General features: G+C 45.6%; 2 protein-coding genes across 2 annotated transcripts in view; one reads left to right on the forward strand and one right to left on the reverse strand.

The window, feature by feature from the left end:
* Nucleotides 1-2810, reverse strand: part of LOC133357069 (lebercilin-like) — a 34584-nt gene extending 31774 nt beyond the window's left edge. The window contains exon 1 of the mRNA XM_061574837.1: nucleotides 2659-2810. The gene's annotated coding sequence lies outside the window, so the exon portion shown is untranslated. The remainder of the gene's footprint in view (nucleotides 1-2658) is intronic.
* Nucleotides 2811-10042: 7232 nt separating this feature from the next.
* LOC133357096 (adapter SH3BGRL-like) overlaps nucleotides 10043-18674 on the forward strand; it is a 38944-nt gene continuing 30312 nt past the window's right edge. Inside the window, exons 1-2 of the mRNA XM_061574877.1 lie at nucleotides 10043-10298; nucleotides 16221-16343. Of these exons, the coding sequence (XP_061430861.1) occupies nucleotides 16299-16343 (45 nt within the window). The 5' untranslated portion in view covers nucleotides 10043-10298; nucleotides 16221-16298. The remainder of the gene's footprint in view (nucleotides 10299-16220; nucleotides 16344-18674) is intronic.

The following is an 18674-nucleotide window of genomic DNA, read 5'->3' on the forward strand; positions in this document are numbered from 1 at the left end:
CCCACCCTCCCCTCGCCACCCAGCCCCACCCTCCCCTCCCCACCCAGCCCCTCCCCTCCCCACCCTCCCCTCTCCACCCAGCCCCACCCCTCCCATTTTTGGATGCACGACGGACAGACACAATAATCCCCTGTGGGCTGGTGTAACCAGGAGGTTCCTACTAGTATTATTACAATTAACTGATATTGTTGATAACTTTCAGGGGGAGCAGAAGCTCAGTTATTGTGACAACCTGGTTAATTTACTTTCTTAATAACATGCGGACAATGTGAGTGAGCACAAGCAGCATACGGAACAGTAAAAGTGAAAATGACGCTGCCCGAAAGTTCAGAATCAGAATATTCATTTACACTGGAGGAATCCGGTGAGCAGATTTCCAGGAGGGGCAGGTCAATAAAACTGCTTGCTCATGCCGATGCTGGCAGATGGGCCTCCATGAGAGGGAGCATTGGAGTGCCCCTATTTGGCCTACTCTTCTATGCCCGCTAGATAGACATCTCGGACAAAGTGGCAGCACGCACACTTTAACCGACCACACGCAGCCTGCCAAACAACTAACATTCAGTGCGTACTCTATTTATAGGGTATTACACACCCGTGTATAAATGGGTCAACTTCAGCTGTTTTGCGGATTTAATGTAACATGTTCAAATGGCCAAAATCAGCAGCCACAGAGAGACTGTGATGGGAATTTGCACGCATGCCATTCTAGAAATGATTCGAGTAGTCAGCCAGATAATGGATAACCATTGCACCCTTGTGAGCCAACATTTCTAAGGAAACGATGTACACCGAGTGGCACATGCCTCTAACCAAACAAAGCTGGCCTCTGCCAAAAGGGCCATAACCAAGCAACGCAGCGGGCGTCATCATTCTCATCGGAGGTGTTACGCAGCACTGTATGTAGAACTTCTTTCGCACCGTACGCGGCGAACCGTGCTAATCGGAGGTGCGCGAGGACAACACACCGAAACACAAAAGGCAATTCTAGGGGAAATGAGTGTTTAAACTCGATCATTTAAAAGTGCATAGCTCCAGTGGCTTCCTAATGTCGGAAGGAAGAGCGTTCCAGACGGCCAAAGAAGCGCATCTGACAGCTGATCAATCCACTGCTGGCTGCAGGCCTGTGCAAGCTGCTGCTATCGATCGCTCGCCGTGCTGTGATGCAGCAAGCCATCGATCTAAGCGCCTGCACGCGAGTTGATTTCACGACTCCATCTCCGTGATTGTTCGTCGTTATCTTGGGCGAGGTTTCCCATATTTTGGTTGCCACGCTGTTGTGAGTTTCGACCACCCAAGCCCAATTAACATTTCTTATCAGTCAGTATGAGGTCTCTAACTTGTATATCCGTATATGCTCTCGGAGTCGTGCATGCCTCTGCTTGTCAGTGTCATTAAAACTATAAAAACCAGTCCATTTTTATTTTACCAGGTAAGGCCCACTGAGCTGTATAGCGCTTTTTCAGAAGCCACCTGGCTATGACAAATGATAGCCCTATGAAGTGGCTTATCATGTGGAAATTGACAGCAGCTAAATAGATAATTACATGTTTCTAAATGTTGCGGGGAAAACCTGAGGACCTGGGGGAAAAAATGCACGCGGCCACGGAGAGAGAGAGACACGCAAATACCAAATATACAACAGGCGCTGAGGTCGGCATCGAACCCACGACCTCCTATATATAAGGCGAGGTAGTTAACATCTCCTCGCCAGCGTGATGATGATGAGAGAGAGACACGCAAACACCAAATATGCAGCAGCAGGTGTCAGGGTCGGGATCGAACCTCCTGTAGACCAGGCGAGGTAGTCAACATCTCCTAGCCACCGTGATGATGATGCGAGAGAGAGACACGCAAACTCCAAATATACAGCAGCAGACGTCAGGGTCGGGATCGAACCCACGACCTCCTGTATACCACGCGAGGTAGTTAACATCTCATAGCCACCGCGGCGCACCAAGCATGCATCTCGCCATGCTTTCCCATCTGCAATCATGATCTATCCACTGCTGCATGAAGATAACAAATTATGTATTTCATCTGCATGTGTCCTCGAAGCCACGCGTTCCTCTCAGTATAATTCCTAGCGTGCATAATAATTCGAAGCAGTGCACAAATATTACTTTGACTCAACGCACATTTTACGTTATCTAGCAAAGCCTTACAGAGTCTCGAAACTATACACATTTTTTAAAGATCTTAAGAAGAAAACTTTTCATTAACGGGCCTTTGCCAACGTTGTCAAATCGGACTATGATAGAGCCCATCTCGTCGGAATTTAGAATTCAAATTAGCGGCTCAACAGGCAAATGAGACGTACGTCAATAACTGAATTTGACACATTAAAGTGTGCGCATGATACTTTTGTAGAATTGTAAATTTAATTTATGTCAAAAAAATTTCGTTAAATCGCAAGTGCGAATGACGCTCTGATTTTGTTACAACTAAAAGATGAAACAGCACTCCTCTTAATAACGCAAGGTACACTGAACGCTACCGAGGTTAAATTAAACATTGTAATCGTAAACATTGTAGAGTATCGTTATTATTAAGCATTTTAAATGTAAACACAAGCGGAAGGGGGGCGGATGTCACAACGAGCATCAATAGTCGTTTATAACCACAGCACATTTCGACATTTAAAATAGAATACCTCACCAAAACTAAGGCTTTTCTTGAGAACAAGACTTCAAACGTCCTCCTCCGTCACGTTTCGCGTTGCCTTCGACACTTAAATGGTTAAAAAATGTTAAATTATAGACGTTTTAGAGCCGCAGATTTGCGCTCGCTCCGCTAGTCGAGGCAGAGTCCGCGACTCTGAGCTGGGCCGCGCTTATGTTTCGTCGCCACGGCAACGGCGGGTGCGGTTCAGAATTCATCACGCGGATAAGCCACGGTGCGCCGCGCCTATTGGCGAAGGCGTCGACGGAGGGGGCGGGGGGGAGGGGGTCGCGCGCATGCGATGTACGATTTACAAACGGATCGTGGCTAATGCCCCCCAGAGGATTGAATGGGGGATTAGTGGGGCAATGCTCATTGGGTCGACATAAAGGGGCCGTCCATAAATGACGTCACACGATTTAGGACGATTTTTGACCCCCAACCCCTAGTCACACGGCGTCACAAAAAGTCAGACCCCCCCCTCCCTCCCCTCTCAAATATGACGTCACAATGCTCTGCACCCCCCCACCCACCCAAAACCATATTTGCATTTTGAAAATAAAGCATGCTTCAAATCGCTTTAAGCTATTGGCATTGTAGTGCGTATTTAATGTGGCGCTGCACTCTGATGTTGTAGGAGAAAACATTTATTATACTTCGATGTAAAGCTTTCGTGACTGCAGGGATTCATCTTCTTTATTCTTTCGGTAAAGTCACGTAGAAGGGAAATAATAAAATAATAAAAATAAAACAGAATAAAATTTCGATTTAAAGCTTTCGTGACTGCAGGGATTCATTTTCTTGGTTCTTTCGGTAAAGTCACGTAGAAGGGAAATAATAAAATAATAAAAATAAAACATATACAATATTTTATATTATTATGTTTTATTTTTATTATTGAAAATAAAATATTTTATTTTATTATGTTTTATTTTTATTATTTAATTATTTCCCTTCTACGTGACTTTACCGAAAGAACCAAGAAGATGTTGGCCTGACGTTGACCCAACGTCCCACGATCACTGGGTTAGTGTCTGCTAATGTATTTTGTATTGGTCACCACGACAACGCAAATGACCTGCAATTTAAGGGCATTTAAAGCCCCCTGTTTTGTTCAACAGAGGGCACTGCACTCACGCTACGTATTTCAAACACGGATTGCTTAATGCGTGAACATGACTCAAAACTTCTAGATTTGAAGCTTTCGTGACTGCAAGGATGTCATATTCTTAGGTTTTTTCGGTAAAGTCACGTAGGTAAAAAATTAAAATTAATAAAAGTAAAATAAAATAAAAATCACGACGTTTCGGAGGCAACACAAGCTTCCGTCTTCAGGTGGAACCGTCACAGCCACGACAGCTGTATCAAGTAAATGAGAGATTTCAGGAGCTACCACTTCGTATATATAATAGTTGGAGAGGTGGGAAGGGCCAAGTACGGCACACTTTTTTATTAATATGGTGAGGTGAGGCTTAAGAGGCTAAGCCTTTGTTATGGAGAGGTACGGTTTGTGACTAAGCCTGGCCTACATAACAATAGTGTGAAAAAGAAACAACTAAACATGGTAAAACAAGCCTGGATGTCTATCAATAACCTGTAATAGTTGTCTGTCAAATAAGATTGGCCAAATAAGTGTAGTTAAATCTTTTTTGCATGATTACTCAGTTTGTAACCATCATCACGCAGTCATCCGATCTAAGACATTGGCAGGTCCTCCCCAATCCTCCAGTTATTCATCAACATCAGCTGATGATGTATATCGACTGCTGGACGAAGTCCACGCCGCGCTGTCATCCCCCACGATCGTGCGATGCCACCACAGTCAATCCCAGTTACGGGTACGATATTCGTAGGTTTTTTCGGTAAAGTCACGTAGGTAAAAATTTTAATTAATAAAAGTAAAATAAAACAAAATAAAAAATCACGACGTTTCGGAAGCAACACAAGCCTCTGTCTTCTTGCTTCCGAAACGTCGTGATTTTTATTTTGTTTTATTTTATTTTTATTAATTTAAATGTTTACTTACGTGACTTTACCGAAAAAACCCTAAGAATATTAATCCTTGCAGTCACGAAAGCTTCAAATCTAGAATTACGGGTACGATGTTGAGCCAACGTTGGGATGTGGTGAGATCTGTGGGCCCAACGTTGACTCAACGTTGGCTCCACCATCCAATCTAAGTTGTCTTGTGGTTGTTGTTGTTGTTGTTGTTTGACTTGCATCCCACTGGGATTTTTGCACACAGCGTTGGTGTATGGTGTTTTTTCTGCAATATTTTGCTGTCTTTTCTTGGATTTTCTCTTTGCACCTAGTCACATATTCACTTTAAGATGTTTTTTGTTCATGTTTTTGTTTTTTGTTTGTTGCGGTTGCACCCGATTCAAGAGCCGAATGGCTCACAGGGCTATACCTAATACATGAACTTGAAACTTGAAACCATCGTTCCACGTGTCTTCCATTATAATTCAAAGCATGCTACTTGATTCACTGAAATTGTAGGTGACGCAACTCAACAACGTTACTGCCAGACAATGATATTTAATCCAGCTAAGTGTCTGTTCGTAATGATTGATGAGTTTGAACTGAACTCCCGTTTGTTTTACGAATGTACAATAGTAGGGGTAGTTAGTAGGCATCGGAGTTAATTGGCGAGACTGTGTTAACGGACTTTATAAAGCACTATAAGGACGGTACCTAAACACATTCCTGCGGAGGGAGCTGGTAGGAACGTTGGGTTGCTCGGTCAATGGCCAGGGTCAACGGCGGCGTGGTGTATTCCGCAAATATGCCCGACTGTGAGGGCGGGCACAAGCCGGCGTAAGTAGGTTACACGTTGAGTTTTATAAGGGCACCACAGGGTGACCAGCCCCTCCCCACCCAGCCCCACCCCTCCCACCCCCCACCCAGCCCCACCCTGCCCACCCAGCCCCTCCACACCCTCCCCTCCCCACCCAGCCCCTCCCCACCCAGCCCCACCCTCCCCTCCCCACCCAGCCCCTCCCCACCCTCCCCTCTCCACCCAGCCCCACCCTCCCCTCCCCACCCAGCCCCTCCCCACCCTCCTCTCTCCACCCAGCCCCACCCTCCCCTCCCCACCCAGCCCCTCCCCACCCTCCCCTCTCCACCCAGCCCCACCCCTCCCATTTTTGGATCCACGACGGACGGACGGACACAATAATCCCCTGTGGGCTGGTGGAACCAGGTGGTTCCTACCAGTATTAAGGTTCTTGTAGGCCCTAGGCACTTATGTTTCGTAGGCCTTCAGCAACAACCTCATACAGTTGGTGCGGCTGCCCATGTTACTATCACCGCTGTTACGCATTTGATTGTGCGAAAAACACCCCTTGAAGATTTTATTGCTAAATTTAGCAATTAAAAAAAACATCTCGAAAAGTTAATCTCCTGTGTTAAATTTCTCTCACCTTGTGCAAAAAAAACCGATTGACATTGACGTGACTCTGCCTCTTTGTAGAGTATATACACTGTGCCTATCCTTGCTATAAAAACATTTATTCAAGAAAATATGTTGGTTATATCTTGTTATCATACAACCAAAAAAAACATGGTAAAAAAATATTTTTGTAGACCCTTTGGTTTTCGTAGGCCTTAGGCGCACCGTAGGCACTCTTGACTATTTCACAAAAAGGCTCTGAATAGTTTATGTTCAAACCCTGCGTAGGTTCTGATACATGACGGAGTTGGGCGAATTGAACGCCGCATGATTGTACTTAAGCCTTTGCTTTTACATTTCCTCTGAGGCAGTCTGAGATGAGCGAAGTTGTGCTGAGTGCTTGTTTTCTATGCCCGAGAAACAATAACCCACCTATTGGCGTCTGTCCAGTGTTACAACCTTGGACGAGGTCTCGTGCACGATATTTGTTACGTGATTTCACAAGAAAAGAACGGTTGCGTAATGATGCAGCGGCCAACTAACTTAACAATAAGACTAATATCGCGTGCGGTGGAAACCTGTAATAACTTTGGTTAAAAAAACGACATAGGTATGAGACAAAGGCACAGCCCTGCAATTGCTTGCTCACGCTGCTGCTAGAAAAAGGGCCTCCGCTAAAGGGAGCTTTAGAGAGACCCGCTAGAGGTTATTTTGCCTTACTCCTCCACGAGCATGACTACTCTATTCAGGGGAAAATCCACACTGCACAGACTAAACCGCACATACGGATATGGCACAGACTAAAACTCAACACATGTGTCCATAACAACACTTGTTATGACTAATCCCAATTCATTCCAGAAATGTGTTGGTTATTTTATAATTTGACAAATTTGGGCCGTGGAACCTGGCACACGATGGCTTCCTATCAAGCAGACGGTGCTTACTTAAAAGTTAATACGTGACACTGCAGTGATAACCGGGGTGGCCCGCTGGATTCGAACCAAAAACCTCTGCAACAAGCGAGCAAACGTGTTCTTGCTCGGCCACTTCGCCATAAAAAACATCAACTATTATTATTTGATCAGGTAAGGTCCACTGAGCTATACATCTATTCTTTTCCCAGAAGTGACATGGCCACAAATGATAGCTCAACGAAGTGGCTTATCAGGGTGGGAATTTATTGCAGCCAAATACTTTAAAACCGGAGGACCCGGAGAAAATTCCACGCGACCACTCGGAGAGAAAGTTTCCTGTACACCAGGCGAGGTAGTTAACATCTCACATCGGGGAGAGAGAGAGAGACACGCAAACTCCAAATAAACAGCAGGCGTCAGGGTCGGGATCAAACCCACGACCTCCTGTATACCAGGCGAGGGAGTTAACATCTCACCATGGGGAGAGAGAGACACGCAAACTCCAAATAAACAGCAGCAGGCGTCAGGGTCGCGATCAAACCCACGACCTCCTGTATACCAGGCGAGGTAGTTAACATCTCACCACGAGGAAAGAAAGAGACACGCAGACTCCAAATAAACAACAGGCATCGTCAGGGTCGGGATCGAACCCACGACCTCTTGTGTGGCGTGACACTCACCAATACGCAAGCACAAACCGGCCCTGAGAGCCACCATAAAAGCCTCCCATAAAGTTTATCCCAAAAAAAGCAAAATGCAGTGCACTGCATGAGGTCACTTTTTGGCACCACGAGTGTTGTGCAAGTTCGATGGCTGCGTATCGCTATTGAGGACATTAGTCATCAATTGTACCTGTGGGCATATACAGCTGTCTGTCAAACCACTGTTGGATCAAGGCCTCCCAAATGCCATTTGGGCCCGGGGTAGGTGGGGTTATATGACCATGTTTTTCCGTATTTTATTATGTTTTATTTTATTATTTTATTACTTCCCTTCTACGTGACTTTACCGAAAGAACCAAGAAGATGATACCCTGCAGTCACAAAAGCTTTAAATCGAAATTATATGACCGTACTTCACCCTGCTTGTCAGCGCGGGGTGTTGGTGGGGTGCACAGACGTGGACGCGTAGCAGTACAGGGCTACAATCGATTGTTCACAGTGTTGTGACGAGCGTAGGGACAGGCAGACGCTACGAGCTGGGACCACCCCCCCCCCCCCTTTGACAACCACCACAATATTTGTTTTCAACAACAGTGGCTAAAGAACAACAACAACAACAACATGTATTTAAAACGCGGTTTAAATTTATATTTCGTGAAAATGCTTTCATTTACGGTTCCACGTTGGTTTCTAAAATTTTCATTTAATTCAAATCAATTATTTGGGCGTCCCACCTGATCGATTTCCGCAACCCCCTGAGCTGATCGTGTGGTCACGCGGGCACTGATTGATCTCAGCTGATCGTGTGGTCATGCCCCCACTGATTGATCTCTTCTGAGCTGATCGTGTGGTCTCGTGGCCACTGATTGATCTCAGCTGATGGTGTGGTCACGCCGTCACTGATTGATCTGAGCTGATCGTGTGGTCACGTGGTGACTGATTGTTCTCAGCTGATCGTGTGGTCACGTGGTGACTGATTGTTGTCAGCTGATCGCGTGGTCACGTGGTGACTGATTGTTCTCAGCTGATCGTGTGTTTACGCCCCCACTGATTGTTCTGAGCTGCTCTGTGCCGACAACGTAGCTCCATCCAAAATAATTTTTTCTTGGGTTAGATCGCGTAAATATAAATGTGTCGTAAAACCCGCCGCCACCCGACACAGCCAATTCGTCACTAGTACAGCAACACCGGTGTGTTGGAAAGCCAAGCCACAACATTTTCAATCTGAGTACGACGTTTCGCCAGTAAATTACAACGAGCTTCATCAGGGGGACAGCCTCCAATCAGCATCTTGAGGACACCTGCTTTTGCAAGGTGATCGCCCATCTAAGCAATGATCCGAAATCAAAACCCCGCTTAGCTCTCAAGATCTTACGAGATCGGGAGCATTCCAAATGATTCGGTCATGGGTTCATAGTGTACGTGCTGTTGTTATATAGTAACTCCATTATTATGTTTGCTTTTTTGACTACTTGTGTTGTGGTTATTGCAAACATGATGCCTTGAATAAAGGTGTCAGTTTTGTACCAGTTTAAAAGGGTAAAAACCTACTACTATATTTTGCCACTGGTAAAAGAGATCTCATAGAGTATGGGCTGGTGTGTTCTCAATAGGCACATTCAACGGGGAAAGTGAGATCAAATTGCACTCATACATTTACAAAAACACAAAAACTAATTTCGATTTAAAGCTTTCGTGACTGCAGGGATTCATCTTCTTAGTTGTTTCGGTAAAGTCACGTAGAAGGGAAATAAAAAAATAATAATAAAAAAGAAAAATGTTTTATTTTTTATTAATTTTTATTATTTTTATTTTATTATTTTCCTTCCACGTGACTTTACCGAAAGAATCAAGAAGACAAAAACAAATGTCCAGGCATTGAAATCTCACCTTTTCATGAGAGACCCATGACAAAGGCAAAACTCCCCCGGATAGCCTTAACAGAAGGTTGGGGCAAGTACTGTTAGCGAGTAACACCTATGAAGGCCGGCAGAGTACACGAGGGGGTGGGGTGGCCTGCACCACACCCGACCGCCTTTGTCTCCCCAAGTGGAGATAGAGAAGGGGTAAGAAGGAGGATAAGCAGATGTTTTGTGTCTATACGAAGAAAGTAGCACAGATTGATTTTGCTGCACAATGGGAAAATACCTAAAATATTTCATTTAAACAGGAGGGGGGGCGGGAGCACATAAAGCAAAGCAATTGAAAAAAACTAAAAAAAAGAAAGAAACTAAATGATGAACGAAGCAAAGTGCCGACTACACAGATCGTAAAAAAAAAAGAACAAAAAGAGAGAGGCCTGGCTCAGAGGGAGGGGAGAGAGAGGGCGAGAGAGGCGTGGTTCTGCTCGCTCTGCTTCGGCTAAAGGAAGGAAGTTGAACGTTTGAATAAAAAAAAGAAAATAATTTATAAAACAAGGGAGGCAGTGGGTCGTCGTAGAGGGAGGGAGAGAAGGGAGAGAGAGAGAGAAGAGAACGAGAGAGCGAGAGAGAAAGTGGCGGTGGGGTTGGTTCAGAATTATTCTCCATCCTGACCCCCATTCATTGTGTGCGAGAAGGCGGCATCCCAACATCATCAGCAGCATCATCAGCAGCATCATCATCGCAATCTTCGTGGTGTGTGACTCTCTAACCGCATGGGTTTGCAACTAATACAGTCATAAGCACGGTAAGCTCGTTGAATTATCGTCTTTTACACACTGGTTGTGTGTGGTTTTTTGTTGTTGTTGAACAATTGTAGGTGGGTTAATGATACAGTGCTTTGTGCGTTGCTGCTAAACAGACACGCTTTGGTGATTGTGACTTTGTTTGCGTTGTTGCAGAGTTGTGTGTGTGTGTGTGGTGTGATTCATGTTGGACTCTGGTCACGTTTTGGTTATTGTAAGTGTGGGGTTGGCAAAGTCGAGCTTATACAAGGACCGCTATGCGCGTGTGTGTGTAGAACACAAGTCCTGCTTTGTGTACACTCCATACAGCCCTTGTAGAAGGCGGATCACACACACAGAGACACATACATATATACACACACATACAGACACACACACATATATACACACACATACAGACACACACACATACAGACACACACATATACAGACACACACACATAAAGACAAAGATCCCCCGTATAGCCTTAACAGACTGTAGGGGCAAGTGCTTTTAGCGAGCACCTATGAAGGCCAGAACGGCACACGAGGGGGTGGGTGGCCAGCACCACGCCCGACCGCCTTTGTCTCCCCAGTGGCTATGTTTACACACCGCACCAGGTACTCATTTAAGACATACAGACACACATATATACAGACACACACATACAGACACACACACATACAGACACATACAGACACATACACAGACACACACATACATATACAGACACATACACAGACACACACAGACAGACACACACATACACAGACACACACATACATATACAGACACAGACACACACATACACAGACACACACATACACAGACACACACATATACAGACACACACACAGACACATACAGAAACACACACATACAGACACACACACATACAGACACACACACACATACAGACACACACACACATACAGACACACACACACATACAGACACACACACACATACAGACATACACACACACATACAGACATACACACACACATACAGACATACACACACACATACAGACATACACACACACATACAGACACACACATAGACACACACACACATATACACACATACATACAGACACATACATACAGACACACACATACAGACACACACACGACCGAGTGAGATCTCTTTTCTTTTAATAAAACCGCCGATGCATAGCTGACACAATAGACCAACAGACCTCTGGGTTTTGTCTGATGTACATCATCATCAGCACCGCTGTTGATTAATATAACAACAACAGCAGCAGCAACAATAACCCATAGCTAATGCAATATAGACGCAATGGTGATGTGAACCCGTGGCCACATGGGATAATGTCTGATTCATAACTGGTGCAGACATGCGAGCTGCTGCTGCTGGTGGTGGTTTATAGACTAGAAAGACAGCCACAGCTTTCGTATAATAAAATAAAACAGCAACAATTATTCGAGCAGATGCAGTAGGAGTTTTAGTGTGGACACAGGAGGTAAAGCCACGATGTTGATAGACACATGGGGACATCAGCTGATGTGTGTGGAAGCTGTGTACTGCTGCATGTACAGTCCACAACACAAGCCTAATGCCCTCTGTGAAGTGAAAGCACAGATTAGGGATAATAGTGATGGTTGTAAGGCTATTCCACACATCCGATGAAGACACGTGGCATTGCTGATGGACATACAGCCTATTGCATGTCAGCTGTGTGTACTGCAGCCTTGCACATGTAGAGGAAACACGCAGCTATCGTTAAGCGGAGGCCTCGGATAAGGACATTATAATTCAGTGCAGCTGGTATATGACATGGAATGTGCTGTGCATACTGCATTGTAGTTGACAGGCATATGTTGATTAGACATCTGTGAACAAAGAGCTTCAGAGCTCATCGGATTCATCCGACGGTCATGCATATTCCGATTACAGATGGCTGGTACAGCTATGCACAGCATCTGATCATTATACTGGTAGGAACCTCCTGGTTACACCAGCTCACAGGGGATTATTGTGTCCGTCCGTCCGTCGTGCAGGGTGGGTTTGGGTGGGGAGGGTGGGGCTGGGTGGGGAGGGGCTGGGTGGGGAGGGAGGGGCTGGGTGGGGAGGGGCTGGGTGGTGAGGGGAGGGAGGGGCTGGGTGGGGAGGGGCTGGGTGGGGAGGGAGGGGCTGGGTGGGGAGAGGCTGGGTGGTGAGGGGCTGGGTGGTGAGGGGCTAGGTGGGGAGGGGAGAGTGGTGAGGGGCTGGGTGGGGAGGGGAGGGAGGGGCTGGGGAGGGAGGGGCTGGGTGGGGAGGGGCTGGGTGGGGAGGGGCTGGGTGGGGAGGGGCTGGGTGGGGAGGGGCTGGGTGGGGAGGGAGGGGCTGGGTGGGGAGGGCTGGGTGGGGGTGGGGAGGGGCTGGGTGGGGAGGGCTGGGTGAGGAGGGGCTAGGTGGGGAGGTAGGGCAGGGTGGGGAGGGGCTGGGTGGGGAGGGACTGGGTGGGGAGGGGAGGGTGGGGAGGGGCTGGGTGGGGAGGGGCTTGTCACCCGTGGTGCCCTTATAAAACTCAACGTTTAACCTACTCACGCCGGCCATATTTGCGGAATACACCACGCCGCCGTTGACCCTGGCCATTAACCGAGCAACCCAACGTTCCTACCAGCTCACTCCGCAGGAACGTGTTCGGTACAGCAATGCGTGTATAGCCGTGCACCTATTGCAGTATGAACACGGGCAAGCTAATTCTGTACACACAACTGTTGGTTCTACATAGACGTGGATAGGAATAGAGGGACAGCCGATTTGGACGCCCATCAGCTGATCGGGGTAACACGGTTCAAGCCAGCACGTCCAGGAAACTACTGCAGCTGATGGACTCAGCAAGTTGGAGAAACAAAGTGTTGGACACTGATAAGATTTTGTACTACTTCATGGCATAACATGCTACAGCGCCTTTTGGCGTCATCTGGTCCAACCCATGTGAGACTAGGCTCTAAGGAAAGCTGTCTCGGGTGTGGACCAATCAACTTCAAGGACAGTGCATACATTATCAAAGTTATGTTTTTGGTTTGCATTACGACTGCAGGTATTGTGGCCTATGTAAACATGACTCCTTGTAAAAAAAAGTGTCAGTTTTCTTGCCAGATAGAAGGGTAAAAAAACAATTATCATGCTACAGCTGATTAAGGGTATAAGACGGACAAACAAGCACTCGCAAACTCATTGTATACCGCTGATCAAGGCCGTAGACATGAAGTCAACATTGGGGGGGACCAAATCTTCCAGGGTGTCTGGGGGTCCCAACCCAGAAAAAAAAAATCTAAATTTGGAAACTCATTTCCTGCCAAAAATATTGAAAAATTCACTAACACATGGGATGGACTTTTTATTTTTTTTTTTACAATAATGTCTAATAGTGTTTTGTATTACATTGCTCTGATTTTATTTTTTTTACCTTTTATTGTTTAATTGTATGTAATGGCAGTGATTAGGGATTAATAAAGTACAACCATGACCACAATCATATAAACATAAATCTATGCGTTGATTTAAATGCAGACAAGTCCAGATATTGTGGCCAAGGTTTAGCAAATTGTTGTTTTGATTTACATAGCATAGCAATTTTTTAAATATAGCAATATATTGGGGGGACATTTTGAGCATATTTGAATATTGGGGGGGGGGATGTGTATTATAATTACGGCTTGCTGCTGATGATATATAAACAGAAGGCTAAAAGACAGAGTACAATGTTGAGACACTGGTACAATGTTATTTCACAGCTGCCGAAGGAGACACACTGCGTCTGATGTGGACCAGAAAGACGCACGGATCGATGCAAGCTGTAGCAGATTCCCCCAGTTTGTTAGTTTGTTCATAATCAAGGTTTTTGGGTGTTATATCGCGTTATTTATAAATGCGTCGCAAAAAAAAAGTGTCACGTTGACAAAAGACAAAATAGTTCACGACTTTAGCCCACCGGTGTGTTGAGGAGTGAATCCATAACATTTACAGTTTTTGAGTACGACGTTGTGGGGAGGAGACAAGGTTGGTATGTGGTTGAACCATTGTACCATGCTTGCTGGGTGGTATTGACAGACATCGCTGCTTCTATAATGCAGGTTTTTTTGGGGTTATAACGCGTAAATATATAAATGTGTCGTTAAACCCGCCACCACCCGACACAGCCAACTAGTAAGGGTTGTCACGTAAACAGAACGTGCCAATTCGTCACTAGTACAGCACTTGTGTATAGTGTAGTGTATAGTGTAGTGTATAGTGTAGTGTATAGTAGTGTTTAGTGTAGTGTATAGTGTAGTGTATAGTGTAGTGTATACTAGTGTATAGTGTAGTGTATAGTGTAGTGTATACTAGTGTATAGTGTAGTGTATAGTGTAGTGTATAGTGTAGTGTATAGTGTAGTGTATAGTGTAGTGTATAGTAGTTTATAGTGTAGTGTATAGTAGTGTATAGTGTAGTGTACTAGTACAGCAACACCAGTGTGTTGGAGAGCCAAGCCACAACATTTACAATCTGAGTCCGACGTTTCGCCAGTAATTACAACCAGCTTCATCAGGCGGACAGCCAGATTTGTGGAGAAGTCTAATATTCTAGATTTGAAGTTTTCGTGACTGCAAGGATCCATACTCTTTGGTTCTTTCGGTAAAGTCACATGGGTGAAAATAAAAATAATAATAAAATTTAGTTATTTTCATTTTTATTATTCTTTTTATTTTCACCTACGTGACTTTACCGAAAGAACCAAAGAATAAGTCTGATCTTAGAGAAGTCAAATATTTACCCGATCTAACCCAAAACACCTCTTATGGATGATATTGGTCGCGAAAGCCCCTCTGTGTGTTAAACTTATAGCTGCTTCTGCATGTACCATGATGAACAATGTGACTGCACCATTGGAACCTCATTTGCCAGTAACAAAATATGATAATTGTTTTTTTTACCCTTTTATCTGGCAACAAATCTGACGTCATCCGGCCCAACCCATGTGAGACTAGGCTCTAAGAAAAGCTGTCTCGGGTGTGGACCAATCAACTTCAAGGACAGTGCATACATTATCAGAGTTATGTTTTTTGTTTGCATTATGACTGCAGGTATTGTGGTCTATGCAAACATGACTCCTCGTAAAAAAGGTGTCAGTTTTGTTGCCAGATAAAAGGGTAAAAAAAAACAATTATCAATGTGACTGCAGCTGACTGCACATGTTCCTGGACCAGACACACACAATGGGTGGCATAGATATTCATGACAATTACAGTACAACATGGCAATGCAGTACACGCATAATAGCTGTACGTTTGATTGACATGTCCCCGAGCTCATGGGCAAGATGGCACAGACGTGTACCGTACACAAGGACTTACGTAACACAACACATAGACACATATTGCAGAGACGAGCTTTTGTATGTAGTGGTATAATGTACGTTCGAGATGTACTGGCAGCGGTGCACAAAGACAAAGGTCCCCCATGTAGCCTTCGCAAAACTTTTAAGGCAAGTGCTGTTAGCAAGTAGCGCCTAATAAGACCGGAACGGTACACGAAAGGGGCTGGGTGGCCCTGCACCACGGCCGACCGCCAGCGGCAATGTTTATCCACCGCGGAGCACAAATAAACACGCATATGTGCTATGAGGAAGGGCCATAGCCCGAAACGTCGCATGTTATATATTTGCTTTCTTGCCAAGGCCACACACACACCCGCGGTATTATTGACGATTGCGTCGAGTTTCGAGGTGTACATTGGATGAGGGTGTCTCGGAGTGTTGCCCGGACCATACTTCACCACGCCGGTCGGTGCGTGGGTTTGCAAGAAGCATAGACGTGGGGAGCATAGAAGTGCGCGCACGCAGTACAACGATGAATTGTCTGCAGTGCCCGGTGGTTTTCAAACAAGCCGGTGTCACAGCAACCTTGTGCCTTTCTTTCCCCGGCACGTGCAAATTTCGACATCGCAGAGTTGTGGTCGTTCAAGTGGCAAGGAAGACGTCGCTACCACCGCCGCCGCCCGTATCATCTCCAGCGACGACATCATCATGGTCATCCGGGTCTTCATCGCGTCTTCCTCTGGCTCTACGGCAGTAAGAGACTCCCCCCCCCCCCCCCCCCCCCCCTCGTTGTTGATGCGCTTGTTGTGAAACTCCTCTCATCCGAATGAATATCCCGGATCCTCTTGTCCCACGACGTTATCCGCAGATTCTAGATTTGAAGCTTTCGTGACTGCAAGGAGTCGTACTCTTAGATCTTTCGTTAAAGTCACGTAGGTAAAAAAAAAGTTATCCGCAGATTTACTCGGCTTATCCGCGAAAAACGCTTGTGGGTAATAGGGCGAATTTGCCACTGGAATCCGCTTATCCGTGCAAAATTTTGCAGATAATAGGCACAAGGAAAACGCAATTGCTGACTGTGTACATGCATACGACACAATGAGTTCGTGTGATTTTTCAGCATATATTGATTATTCGGATGTTCTGCGTTACAACAGTTCCGTATATTCTTATGCAAGTCTATAACATCAGAACTAATGTTTTACAGATAATTGGCGAACGTGCTGAATTTAAATATTTACGCGATCTAACCCAAAAAAAAACTCTTATGGATGATATTGGTTGCGAATGTACTCTCCCGTATGAATGTTGTTTCCATGAAGACCTTTGTTAATCCACTGCTGGATTAAGGCCCCCCCGCCATGCCCTGTCAGTCGTGGGGGTTGCTTGACCATACTTCACCACGCTGGTCAGCGTGTGTTGGTCACGGAATAGGCCCGAGTCTGGCTCGTGTATCACTCGCCAGAAATGTCAGCTGTGGCTGGGAATCGAACTCGGGTCACCTCAAGTTCAAGTTCATGTATTAGGTAGAGCCCTGTGAGCCATTCGGCTCTTGAATCGGGTGCAACCGCAACAAACAAAAACATGAACAAAAAATATCTTAAAGTGAATATGTGACTAAGTGCAAACAGAAAATCCAAGAAAAGACAGCAAAATATTGCAGAAAAAAATCACTGTACACCTACGCTGTGTGCAAAAATCCCAGTGGGATGCAAGTCAAACAACAACAACAACAACCACAAGACAACTTAGATTAAGGCCATCAGTCTAACTCTGTACTACACCTGGTTTATGAGAGAGTGTGCCAACCCCCATGCAACCACTCATCCCCCTGTGAATGGATATTGTGGTTCTTTACGGTATTTAATCGCACGTACATTCCTGCTGTATTATAGTGGTATGCCGATTTGCACGGTTGGCTACGTACGGTGCGAAATAAGTTCAAAGTAAACGCATACATACAGATACAGCCGATTTGCAATGTCAATTCCAGCTCCCGGCTTTCAAATACGCGTTCTCATTGACAAAGCTTCAAACTTTGTATCGTGCAGTCACCGAAACGAATATAATCACGAGTCAAACACACGTGCAATACAACAGTTGAAGTCACCGTTTATAGGGCCCCATTCACCAACTCTGTACATTGGTGCGATCGGCGCTGCAGTTATAGACCGGTGTGGCCATGTGGCCACGTCATGCCATGAGTCATTGACATGCAGATTCCGAGAATGAATGAATGGATTGTAATTGCTGTCCGCTGTAGACGACACAGCCCCCCCCCCCCCCCAATTCATTAAGGCCATCAATTGCATCATCGCCATCATCGGCATCCAACAGTGTATGGCGTTGTACGCTCATGTGAGAGACGCACAGAGCTCGTACCTGTGCTGTATAGGGACTGCAGCATGTCGTGGACGCATCGACTCGTATATCGAGGTCCATCTATTTATACAGAGACGAATAGACTTGTATAGTGATCCATAGCCTCCCTTGTTACAGTCACGGCTCCAAGACTTTGCTTTTTAAATCCTTTATATTAAGTTTGCTTGCGTGCTTTTGCGTGCTTGCGTGCTTGCTTACGACCGTGCAAATCTTTCGGTCGTTTTTTAACACACTTCCCGTGATCCAATCGAGCTGACATTTTGCACACGGACTCGTTGTGCGTGACAATTAATTTTCGTGAAAATTTTTTTCCAAAATTTTACACTTTTTAGGAAAAAAAAAATTATATTTACTTACCAATTGCTTAATGGTGGCAGGCAATCATCTGACCCATAGGCGGCAGCCAGAGGACTCTAGCCGCCACGCATATAAAGGATTTATAGTGAAAAACTTTGTTTTTACGGGTACATTTTTTCCTCTGCCTATTACAACTGTTTCTATATAATATGTATTGGGGGGCGGGGGGGGGTGACCATACTTCACCACGCTGGTCAAGGGTGAGGTCAGGCCCGAGACCAGTTCAGATTATCACTCGCTGGCCTGGAATCAAACTCAGGTGGGCAGGGTCATAGGGCAGTGCACTAACCGCAGCGCCAACGCCACACCCATCGCTCCTTTCCACGGCACCTCCGATTAGCACGG

Source organism: Lethenteron reissneri, chromosome 56 (assembly GCF_015708825.2).
Source record: "Lethenteron reissneri isolate LAM-NWPU_2019-01 chromosome 56, ASM1570882v1, whole genome shotgun sequence".
NCBI classification, from domain to species: Eukaryota; Metazoa; Chordata; class Hyperoartia; order Petromyzontiformes; family Petromyzontidae; genus Lethenteron; species Lethenteron reissneri.